The following is a 12,571-nucleotide window of genomic DNA, read 5'->3' as shown; positions in this document are numbered from 1 at the left end:
ATAGGCAGCGGTGTGTGTGTGTGTTACCCTGGCGATAGGCAGCAGTGTGTGTTACCCTGGCGATAGACAGCAGTGTGTGTTACCCTGGCGATAGGCAGCAGTGTGTGTTACCCTGGCGATAGGCAGCAGTGTGTGTGTGTGTTACCCTGGCGATAGACAGCAGTGTATCTGTGTGTGTCTGTGTGTTACCCTGGCGATAGACAGCAGTGTGTGTTACCCTGGCGATAGGCAGCAGTGTGTGTTACCCTGGCGATAGGCAGCAGTGTATCTGTGTGTTACCCTGGCGATAGGCAACAGTGTGTCTGTGTGTTACCCTGGCGATAGGCAGCGTGTGTGTGTGTGTGTGTTACCCTGGCGATAGACAGCAGTGTGTGTTACCCTGGCGATAGGCAGCAGTGTGTGTTACCCTGGCGATAGGCAGCAGTGTGTGTTACCCTGGCGATAGGCAGCAGTGTATCTGTGTGTTACCCTGGCGATAGGCAACAGTGTGTCTGTGTGTTACCCTGGCGATAGGCAGCAGTGTGTGTGTGTGTGTGTGTTACCCTGGCGATAGACAGCAGTGTGTGTTACCCTGGCGATAGGCAGCAGTGTGTGTTACCCTGGCGATAGGCAGCAGTGTGTGTTACCCTGGCGATAGGCAGCAGTGTATCTGTGTGTGTCTGTGTGTTACCCTGGCGATAGGCAGCAGTGTGTGTGTGTGTTACCCTGGCGATAGACAGCAGTGTGTGTATGTGTTACCCTGGCGATAGGCAGCAGTGTATCTGTGTGTGTCTGTGTGTTGCCCTGGCGATAGACAGCAGTGTGTGTTACCCTGGCGATAGGCAGCAATGATGTCCTTAACCTGCTGGGCCGTTCTAGAAGACAGGATCTCAATCAGCACCTTCTCATCGGTCCCCGCCCCCTACACCGTGACATCAGCACACAGTCACTATGACATCACGCCGTCACTCACAGGATATGACATCACTAGTCCTAGGACAAATACCTTGATGGCGTTCCGTAGCGATGTCGCATCGTAGAGGATGGGCGGAGTCATCAGAGCCACCACCAGAGTCTCAAACTTTCCCCCCAGTTCCCCCTGCAGATCACCTACCAGGTCCTGGAGAGAGGAGGACGAGGAGGAGAGAGAGGAGGAGGGAGGGAGAGGGAGAGAGAGAGAGGGAGGGAGAGAAGGAGGGAGGAGGGAGGGAGGGAGGGAGGGAGGGAGGGAGGGAGGGAGGGAGGGAGGGAGGGAGGGAGAGGGAGGGAGGGAGAGAGAGAGGGGAGGAGAGAGAGAGAGAGAGAGGGAGAGAGGGGAGGAGAGAGAGAGAGAGAGGAAGAGAGAGAGGGGAGGAGAGAGAGAGGGTTGTGTTGTGGTTGTAGATTACATTAGATGAGTTTATTAGTCACATGCACAGGATCACAGATGTAATTACAGGGAACAGTGACATTCTTATGCTCTAAGCTCCAACAGGTCCAAAACAGACAAGTGAAGGAGACAATAATAATAATAATGAATCCACATTTCCCTCCACCAGGGTGTTGAATCCACCAGTCCTCCATCTTGGCTCTCCCTCCCCAGGGTGTTGAATCCACCAGTCCTCCATCTTGGCTCTCCCTCCACCAGGGTGTTGAATCCACCAGTCCTCCATCTTGGCTCTCCCCCCACCAGGGTGTTGAATCCACCAGTCCTCCATCTTGGCTCTCCCTCCACCAGGGTGTTGAATCCACCAGTCCTCCATCTTGGCTCTCCCTCCACCAGGGTGTTGAATCCACCAGTCCTCCATCTTGGCTCTCCCCCCACCAGGGTGTTGAATCCACCAGTCCTCCATCTTGGCTCTCCCTCCACCAGTTTCTCCATGTTTATTATATTACAGACACCTTACTCTATACTTTACATTATATTATGTGAGCTGTTACACTGGTTATAGAATACTATGGTCTGTTTGGATGTTGGAATAATATCCCTAGTTATGTTGTGATGTGGTTGTATTGTGGTTGTGGTTGTATTGTGGTTGTGTTGTGGTTGTGTTGTGGTTGTATTGTGGTTGTATTGTGGTTGTATTGTGGTTGTGGTTGTATTGTGGTTGTATTGTGGTTGTATTGTGGTTGTATTGTGGTTGTATTGTGGTTGTGGTTGAGTTGTTGTTGTATTGTGGTTGTATTGTGGTTGTGTTGTGGTTGTATTGTTGTTGTGGTTGTATTGTGGTTGTAGTGTGGTTGTATTGTGGTTGTGGTTGTATTGTGGTTGTATTGTGGTTGTATTGTGGTTGTATTGTGGTTGTGGTTGTATTGTGGTTGTATTGTGGTTGTATTGTGGTTGTATTGTGGTTGTATTGTGGTTGTGGTTGTATTGTGGTTGTATTGTGGTTGTATTGTGGTTGTATTGTGGTTGTATTGTATTGTGGTTGTTGTTGTATTGTGGTTGTGGTTGTATTGTGGTTGTGTTCTGACCTTGCCATGCAGGGTCTTGTATGCAGCTTTGATCTGCTGTCTCTGGCTGTTGCTACGAGACGTCAACAACTTCATGATGGAATCCTCATCGGTTCCTATGGCAACAACAAACACCATAGTCAAATCTTTGGTGCCGTGGTTACTCACTCCGTCTGCATAATATTCAGACCACACCCACCACTGACCCAGTCCCTTCATGGCCTTGTAGAGCGTCTCTGCATCTTGGTTGGCGTTGAAGTTTCCACTGGCTCTCACACTGCCTCGACCAGCCTATCAGAGAACAGACACAGAGGAGGACTGTGGGTAATGTAGTTCAGGGTAGACCAGAGAGGCCTGTGGGTAATGTAGTTCAGGGTAGACCAGAGAGGACTGTGGGTAAAGTAGTTTAAGGAAGACCAGAGAGGACTGTGGGTAAAGTAGTTCAGGGTAGACCAGAGAGGACTGTGGGTAAAGTAGTTTAGGGTAGAACAGAGAGGACTGTGGGTAAAGTAGTTCAGGGTTGACAGTATAAAGTGGTGTAGTCCCAGTCTACTCATGTAATGAACCTGTGGACAGTATAAAGTGGTGTAGTCCCAGTCTACTAATGTAATGAACCTGTGGACAGTATAAAGTGGTGTAGTCCCAGACCTACTAATGTAATGAACCTGTGGACAGTATAAAGTGGTGTAGTCCCAGTCTACTAATGTAATGAACCTGTTGACAGTATAAAGTGGTGTAGTCCCAGACCTACTAATGTAATGAACGTGTGGACAGTATAAAGTGGTGTAGTCCCAGACCTACTAATGTAATGAACCTGTGGACAGTATAAAGTGGTGTAGTCCCAGACCTACTAATGTAATGAACCTGTGGACAGTATAAAGTGGTGTAGTCCCAGACCTACTAATGTAATGAACCTGTTGACAGTATAAAGTGGTGTAGTCCCAGACCTACTAATGTAATGAACCTGTGGACAGTATAAAGTGGTGTAGTCCCAGTCTACTAATGTAATGAACCTGTGGACAGTATAAAGTGGTGTAGTCCCAGACCTACTAATGTAATGAACCTGTTGACAGTATAAAGTGGTGTAGTCCCAGACCTACTAATGTAATGAACCTGTGGACAGTATAAAGTGGTGTAGTCCCAGACCTACTAATGTCATGAACCTGTGGACAGTATAAAGTGGTGTAGTCCCAGACCTACTAATGTAATGAACCTGTTGACAGTATAAAGTGGTGTAGTCCCAGACCTACTAATGTAATGAACCTGTGGACAGTATAAAGTGGTGTAGTCCCAGACCTACTAATGTAATGAACCTGTGGACAGTATAAAGTGGTGTAGTCCCAGACCTACTAATGTAATGAACCTGTGGACAGTATAAAGTGGTGTAGTCCCAGTCTACTAATGTAATGAACCTGTGGACAGTATAAAGTGGTGTAGTCGAAGTCTACTAATGTAATGAACCTGTGGACAGTATAAAGTGGTGTAGTCCCAGACCTACTAATGTAATGAACCTGTGGACAGTATAAAGTGGTGTAGTCCCAGACCTACTAATGTAATGAACCTGTGGACAGTATAAAGTGGTGTAGTCCCAGTCTACTAATGTAATGAACCTGTGGACAGTATAAAGTGGTGTAGTCCCAGACCTACTAATGTAATGAACCTGTGGACAGTATAAAGTGGTGTAGTCCCAGACCTACTAATGTAATGAACCTGTGGACAGTATAAAGTGGTGTAGTCCCAGTCTACTAATGTAATGAACCTGTGGACAGTATAAAGTGGTGTAGTCCCAGACCTACTAATGTAATGAACCTGTGGACAGTATAAAGTGGTGTAGTCCCAGACCTACTAATGTAATGAACCTGTTGACAGTATAAAGTGGTGTAGTCCCAGACCTACTAATGTAATGAACCTGTGGACAGTATAAAGTGGTGTAGTCCCAGTCTACTAATGTAATGAACCTGTGGACAGTATAAAGTGGTGTAGTCCCAGACCTACTAATGTAATGAACCTGTGGACAGTATAAAGTGGTGTAGTCCCAGTCTACTAATGTAATGAACCTGTGGACAGTATAAAGTGGTGTAGTCCCAGTCTACTAATGTAATGAACCTGTGGACAGTATAAAGTGGTGTAGTCCCAGACCTACTAATGTAATGAACCTGTGGACAGTATAAAGTGGTGTAGTCCCAGACCTACTAATGTAATGAACCTGTGGACAGTATAAAGTGGTGTAGTCCCAGACCTACTAATGTAATGAACCTGTGGACAGTATAAAGTGGTGTAGTCCCAGACCTACTAATGTAATGAACTGTGGACAGTATAAAGTGGTGTAGTCCCAGACCTACTAATGTAATGAACCTGTGGACAGTATAAAGTGGTGTAGTCCCAGTCTACTAATGTAATGAACCTGTGGACAGTATAAAGTGGTGTAGTCCCAGACCTACTAATGTAATGAACCTGTTGACAGTATAACGTGGTGTAGTCCCAGTCTACTAATGTAATGAACCTGTGGACAGTATAAAGTGGTGTAGTCCCAGACCTACTAATGTAATGAACCTGTGGACAGTATAAAGTGGTGTAGTCCCAGACCTACTAATGTAATGAACCTGTGGACAGTATAAAGTGGTGTAGTCCCAGTCTACTAATGTAATGAACCTGTGGACAGTATAAAGTGGTGTAGTCCCAGTCTACTAATGTAATGAACCTGTGGACAGTATAAAGTGGTGTAGTCCCAGACCTACTAATGTAATGAACCTGTGGACAGTATAAAGTGGTGTAGTCCCAGACCTACTAATGTAATGAACCTGTGGACAGTATAAAGTGGTGTAGTCCCAGACCTACTAATGTAATGAACCTGTGGACAGTATAAAGTGGTGTAGTCACAGTCTACTAATGTAATGAACCTGTGGACAGTATAAAGTGGTGTAGTCCCAGACCTACTAATGTAATGAACCTGTTGACAGTATAAAGTGGTGTAGTCCCAGACCTACTAATGTAATGAACCTGTGGACAGTATAAAGTGGTGTAGTCCCAGACCTACTAATGTAATGAACCTGTGGACAGTATAAAGTGGTGTAGTCCCAGTCTACTAATGTAATGAACCTGTGGACAGTATAAAGTGGTGTAGTCCCAGACCTACTAATGTAATGAACCTGTGGACAGTATAAAGTGGTGTAGTCCCAGTCTGCTAATGTAATGAACCTGTGGACAGTATAAAGTGGTGTAGTCCCAGTCTACTAATGTAATGAACCTGTTGACAGTATAAAGTGGTGTAGTCCCAGTCTACTAATGTAATGAACCTGTGGACAGTATAAAGTGGTGTAGTCACAGTCTACTAATGTAATGAACCTGTGGACAGTATAAAGTGGTGTAGTCACAGTCTACTAATGTAATGAACCTGTGGACAGTATAAAGTGGTGTAGTCCCAGACCTACTAATGTAATGAACCTGTGGACAGTATAAAGTGGTGTAGTCCCAGACCTACTAATGTAATGAACCTGTGGACAGTATAAAGTGGTGTAGTCCCAGACCTACTAATGTAATGAACCTGTGGACAGTATAAAGTGGTGTAGTCCCAGACCTACTAATGTAATGAACCTGTGGATAGTATAAAGTGGTGTAGTCCCAGTCTACTAATGTAATGAACCTGTGGACAGTATAAAGTGGTGTAGTCCCAGTCTACTAATGTAATGAACCTGTTGACAGTATAAAGTGGTGTAGTCCCAGTCTACTAATGTAATGAACCTGTGGACAGTATAAAGTGGTGTAGTCCCAGTCTACTAATGTAATGAACCTGTGGACAGTATAAAGTGGTGTAGTCACAGTCTACTAATGTAATGAACCTGTGGACAGTATAAAGTGGTGTAGTCACAGTCTACTAATGTAATGAACCTGTGGACAGTATAAAGTGGTGTAGTCCCAGACCTACTAATGTAATGAACCTGTGGACAGTATAAAGTGGTGTAGTCCCAGTCTACTAATGTAATGAACCTGTTGACAGTATAAAGTGGTGTAGTCCCAGACCTACTAATGTAATGAACCTGTGGACAGTATAAAGTGGTGTAGTCCCAGACCTACTAATGTAATGAACCTGTGGACAGTATAAAGTGGTGTAGTCCCAGTCTACTAATGTAATGAACCTGTGGACAGTATAAAGTGGTGTAGTCCCAGTCTACTAATGTAATGAACCTGTGGACAGTATAAAGTGGTGTAGTCCCAGACATACTAATGTAATGAACCTGTGGACAGTATAAAGTGGTGTAGTCCCAGACCTACTAATGTAATGAACCTGTGGACAGTATAAAGTGGTGTAGTCCCAGACCTACTAATGTAATGAAGCTGTGGACAGTATAAAGTGGTGTAGTCCCAGTCTACCAATTTTAATGAACCTGATGACAGTATAAAGCGGAGTAGTCCCAGACCTACTAATGTAATGAACCTGTGGACAGTATAAAGTGGTGTAGTCCCAGACCTACTAATGTAATGAACCTGTGGACAGTATAAAGTGGTGTAGTCCCAGACCTACTAATGTAATGAACCTGTGGACAGTATAAAGTGGTGTAGTCCCAGTCTACTAATGTAATGAACCTGTGGACAGTATAAAGTGGTGTAGTCCCAGACCTACTAATGTAATGAACCTGTTGACAGTATAAAGTGGTGTAGTCCCAGACCTACTAATGTAATGAACCTGTGGACAGTATAAAGTGGTGTAGTCCCAGACCTACTAATGTAATGAACCTGTGGACAGTATAAAGTGGTGTAGTCCCAGACCTACTAATGTAATGAACCTGTGGACAGTATAAAGTGGTGTAGTCCCAGACCTACTAATGTAATGAACCTGTGGACAGTATAAAGTGGTGTAGTCCCAGACCTACTAATGTAATGAACCTGTGGACAGTATAAAGTGGTGTAGTCCCAGACCTACTAATGTAATGAACCTGTGGACAGTATAAAGTGGTGTAGTCCCAGACCTACTAATGTAATGAACCTGTGGACAGTATAAAGTGGTGTAGTCCCAGTCTACTAATGTAATGAACCTGTTGACAGTATAAAGTGGTGTAGTCCCAGACCTACTAATGTAATGAACCTGTGGACAGTATAAAGTGGTGTAGTCCCAGACCTACTAATGTAATGAACCTGTGGACAGTATAAAGTGGTGTAGTCCCAGACCTACTAATGTAATGAACCTGTGGACAGTATAAAGTGGTGTAGTCCCAGACCTACTAATGTAATGAACCTGTGGACAGTATAAAGTGGTGTAGTCCCAGACCTACTAATGTAATGAACCTGTGGACAGTATAAAGTGGTGTAGTCCCAGACCTACTAATGTAATGAACCTGTGGACAGTATAAAGTGGTGTAGTCCCAGACCTACTAATGTAATGAACCTGTGGACAGTATAACGTGGTGTAGTCCCAGACCTACTAATGTAATGAACCTGTGGACAGTATAAAGTGGTGTAGTCCCAGTCTACTAATGTAATGAACCTGTGGACAGTATAAAGTGGTGTAGTCCCAGACCTACTAATGTAATGAACCTGTGGACAGTATAAAGTGGTGTAGTCCCAGACCTACTAATGTAATGAACCTGTGGACAGTATAAAGTGGTGTAGTCCCAGTCTACTAATGTAATGAACCTGTGGACAGTATAACGTGGTGTAGTCCCAGACGTACTAATGTAATGAACCTGTGGACAGTATAAAGTGGTGTAGTCCCAGTCTACTAATGTAATGAACCTGTGGACAGTATAAAGTGGTGTAGTCCCAGTCTACTAATGTAATGAACCTGTGGACAGTATAAAGTGGTGTAGTCCCAGTCTACTAATGTAATGAACCTGTGGACAGTATAAAGTGGTGTAGTCCCAGACCTACTAATGTAATGAACCTGTGGACAGTATAAAGTGGTGTAGTCCCAGTCTACTAATGTAATGAACCTGTGGACAGTATAAAGTGGTGTAGTCCCAGACCTACTAATGTAATGAACCTGTGGACAGTATAAAGTGGTGTAGTCCCAGTCTACTAATGTAATGAACCTGTGGACAGTATAAAGTGGTGTAGTCCCAGACCTACTAATGTAATGAACCTGTGGACAGTATAACGTGGTGTAGTCCCAGACCTACTAATGTAATGAACCTGTGGACAGTATAAAGTGGTGTAGTCCCAGTCTACTAATGTAATGAACCTGTGGACAGTATAAAGTGGTGTAGTCCCAGACCTACTAATGTAATGAACCTGTTGACAGTATAAAGTGGTGTAGTCCCAGACCTACTAATGTAATGAACCTGTTGACAGTATAAAGTGGTGTAGTCCCAGACCTACTAATGTAATGAACCTGTTGACAGTATAAGTGGTGTAGTCCCAGTCTACTAATGTAATGAACCTGTGGACAGTATAAAGTGGTGTAGTCCCAGACCTACTAATGTAATGAACCTGTGGACAGTATAAAGTGGTGTAGTCCCAGACCTACTAATGTAATGAACCTGTGGACAGTATAAAGTGGTGTAGTCCCAGACCTACTAATGTAATGAACCTGTGGACAGTATAAAGTGGTGTAGTCCCAGACCTACTAATGTAATGAACCTGTGGACAGTATAAAGTGGTGTAGTCCCAGTCTACTAATGTAATGAACCTGTGGACAGTATAAAGTGGTGTAGTCCCAGTCTACTAATGTAATGAACCTGTTGACAGTATAAAGTGGTGTAGTCCCAGACCTACTAATGTAATGAACCTGTGGACAGTATAAAGTGGTGTAGTCCCAGACCTACTAATGTAATGAACCTGTGGACAGTATAAAGTGGTGTAGTCCCAGTCTACTAATGTAATGAACCTGTGGACAGTATAAAGTGGTGTAGTCCCAGTCTACTAATGTAATGAACCTGTGGACAGTATAAAGTGGTGTAGTCCCAGACCTACTAATGTAATGAACCTGTGGACAGTATAAAGTGGTGTAGTCCCAGACCTACTAATGTAATGAACCTGTTGACAGTATAAAGTGGTGTAGTCCCAGTCTACTAATGTAATGAACCTGTGGACAGTATAAAGTGGTGTAGTCCCAGACCTACTAATGTAATGAACCTGTGGACAGTATAAAGTGGTGTAGTCCCAGACCTACTAATGTAATGAACCTGTGGACAGTATAAAGTGGTGTAGTCCCAGACCTACTAATGTAATGAACCTGTTGACAGTATAAAGTGGTGTAGTCCCAGACCTACTAATGTAATGAACCTGTGGACAGTATAAAATGGTGTAGTCCCAGTCTACTAATGTAATGAACCTGTGGACAGTATAAAGTGGTGTAGTCCCAGACCTACTAATGTAATGAACCTGTGGACAGTATAAAGTGGTGTAGTCCCAGTCTACTAATGTAATGAACCTGTGGACAGTATAAAGTGGTGTAGTCCCAGACCTACTAATGTAATGAACCTGTGGACAGTATAAAGTGGTGTAGTCCCAGACCTACTAATGTAATGAACCTGTGGACAGTATAAAGTGGTGTAGTCCCAGACCTACTAATGTAATGAACCTGTGGACAGTATAACGTGGTGTAGTCCCAGACCTACTAATGTAATGAACCTGTGGACAGTATAAAGTGGTGTAGTCCCAGTCTACTAATGTAATGAACCTGTGGACAGTATAAAGTGGTGTAGTCCCAGACCTACTAATGTAATGAACCTGTGGACAGTATAAAGTGGTGTAGTCCCAGACCTACTAATGTAATGAACCTGTGGACAGTATAAAGTGGTGTAGTCCCAGTCTACTAATGTAATGAACCTGTGGACAGTATAACGTGGTGTAGTCCCAGACGTACTAATGTAATGAACCTGTGGACAGTATAAAGTGGTGTAGTCCCAGTCTACTAATGTAATGAACCTGTGGACAGTATAAAGTGGTGTAGTCCCAGTCTACTAATGTAATGAACCTGTGGACAGTATAAAGTGGTGTAGTCCCAGTCTACTAATGTAATGAACCTGTGGACAGTATAAAGTGGTGTAGTCCCAGACCTACTAATGTAATGAACCTGTGGACAGTATAAAGTGGTGTAGTCCCAGTCTACTAATGTAATGAACCTGTGGACAGTATAAAGTGGTGTAGTCCCAGACCTACTAATGTAATGAACCTGTGGACAGTATAAAGTGGTGTAGTCCCAGTCTACTAATGTAATGAACCTGTGGACAGTATAAAGTGGTGTAGTCCCAGACCTACTAATGTAATGAACCTTTGGACAGTATAACGTGGTGTAGTCCCAGACCTACTAATGTAATGAACCTGTGGACAGTATAAAGTGGTGTAGTCCCAGTCTACTAATGTAATGAACCTGTGGACAGTATAAAGTGGTGTAGTCCCAGACCTACTAATGTAATGAACCTGTTGACAGTATAAAGTGGTGTAGTCCCAGACCTACTAATGTAATGAACCTGTTGACAGTATAAAGTGGTGTAGTCCCAGACCTACTAATGTAATGAACCTGTGGACAGTATAAAGTGGTGTAGTCCCAGACCTACTAATGTAATGAACCTGTGGACAGTATAAGTGGTGTAGTCCCAGTCTACTAATGTAATGAACCTGTGGACAGTATAAAGTGGTGTAGTCCCAGACCTACTAATGTAATGAACCTGTGGACAGTATAAAGTGGTGTAGTCCCAGACCTACTAATGTAATGAACCTGTGGACAGTATAAAGTGGTGTAGTCCCAGACCTACTAATGTAATGAACCTGTGGACAGTATAAAGTGGTGTAGTCCCAGTCTACTAATGTAATGAACCTGTGGACAGTATAAAGTGGTGTAGTCCCAGACCTACTAATGTAATGAACCTGTGGACAGTATAAAGTGGTGTAGTCCCAGACCTACTAATGTAATGAACCTGTGGACAGTATAAAGTGGTGTAGTCCCAGTCTACTAATGTAATGAACCTGTTGACAGTATAAAGTGGTGTAGTCCCAGACCTACTAATGTAATGAACCTGTGGACAGTATAAAGTGGTGTAGTCCCAGACCTACTAATGTAATGAACCTGTGGACAGTATAAAGTGGTGTAGTCCCAGTCTACTAATGTAATGAACCTGTGGACAGTATAAAGTGGTGTAGTCCCAGTCTACTAATGTAATGAACCTGTGGACAGTATAAAGTGGTGTAGTCCCAGACCTACTAATGTAATGAACCTGTGGACAGTATAAAGTGGTGTAGTCCCAGACCTACTAATGTAATGAACCTGTTGACAGTATAAAGTGGTGTAGTCCCAGTCTACTAATGTAATGAACCTGTGGACAGTATAAAGTGGTGTAGTCCCAGACCTACTAATGTAATGAACCTGTGGACAGTATAAAGTGGTGTAGTCCCAGACCTACTAATGTAATGAACCTGTGGACAGTATAAAGTGGTGTAGTCCCAGACCTACTAATGTAATGAACCTGTTGACAGTATAAAGTGGTGTAGTCCCAGACCTACTAATGTAATGAACCTGTGGACAGTATAAAGTGGTGTAGTCCCAGTCTACTAATGTAATGAACCTGTGGACAGTATAAAGTGGTGTAGTCCCAGACCTACTAATGTAATGAACCTGTGGACAGTATAAAGTGGTGTAGTCCCAGTCTACTAATGTAATGAACCTGTTGACAGTATAAAGTGGTGTAGTCCCAGACCTACTAATGTAATGAACCTGTGGACAGTATAAAGTGGTGTAGTCCCAGACCTACTAATGTAATGAACCTGTTGACAGTATAAAGTGGTGTAGTCCCAGACCTACTAATGTAATGAACCTGTGGACAGTATAAAATGGTGTAGTCCCAGTCTACTAATGTAATGAACCTGTGGACAGTATAAAGTGGTGTAGTCCCAGACCTACTAATGTAATGAACCTGTGGACAGTATAAAGTGGTGTAGTCCCAGTCTACTAATGTAATGAACCTGTGGACAGTATAAAGTGGTGTAGTCCCAGACCTACTAATGTAATGAACCTGTGGACAGTATAAAGTGGTGTAGTCCCAGACCTACTAATGTAATGAACCTGTGGACAGTATAAAGTGGTGTAGTCCCAGACCTACTAATGTAATGAACCTGTGGACAGTATAAAGTGGTGTAGTCCCAGACCTACTAATGTAATGAACCTGTGGACAGTATAAAGTGGTGTAGTCCCAGTCTACTAATGTAATGAACCTGTGGACAGTAT

General features: G+C 43.4%; 1 protein-coding gene across 1 annotated transcript in view; it reads right to left on the bottom strand.

The window, feature by feature from the left end:
- Positions 1 to 2,703, bottom strand: part of LOC123732499 (annexin A5-like) — a gene marked incomplete at its 5' end in the record, with an annotated part of 19,205 nt that extends 16,502 nt beyond the window's left edge. The window contains 4 exons of the mRNA XM_045711699.1: positions 811 to 901; positions 986 to 1,099; positions 2,434 to 2,528; positions 2,619 to 2,703. Coding sequence (XP_045567655.1) covers positions 811 to 901; positions 986 to 1,099; positions 2,434 to 2,528; positions 2,619 to 2,703 — 385 coding nt within the window. The remainder of the gene's footprint in view (positions 1 to 810; positions 902 to 985; positions 1,100 to 2,433; positions 2,529 to 2,618) is intronic.
- Positions 2,704 to 12,571: the final 9,868 nt, after the last annotated feature.

The sequence above is a fragment of the Salmo salar genome, unplaced genomic scaffold, assembly GCF_905237065.1.
Source record: "Salmo salar unplaced genomic scaffold, Ssal_v3.1, whole genome shotgun sequence".
Taxonomy (NCBI): domain Eukaryota; kingdom Metazoa; phylum Chordata; class Actinopteri; order Salmoniformes; family Salmonidae; genus Salmo; species Salmo salar.
The sequence above is the reverse complement of the archived record's forward strand: the minus strand, read 5'-3'. Positions and strand labels throughout refer to the sequence as shown.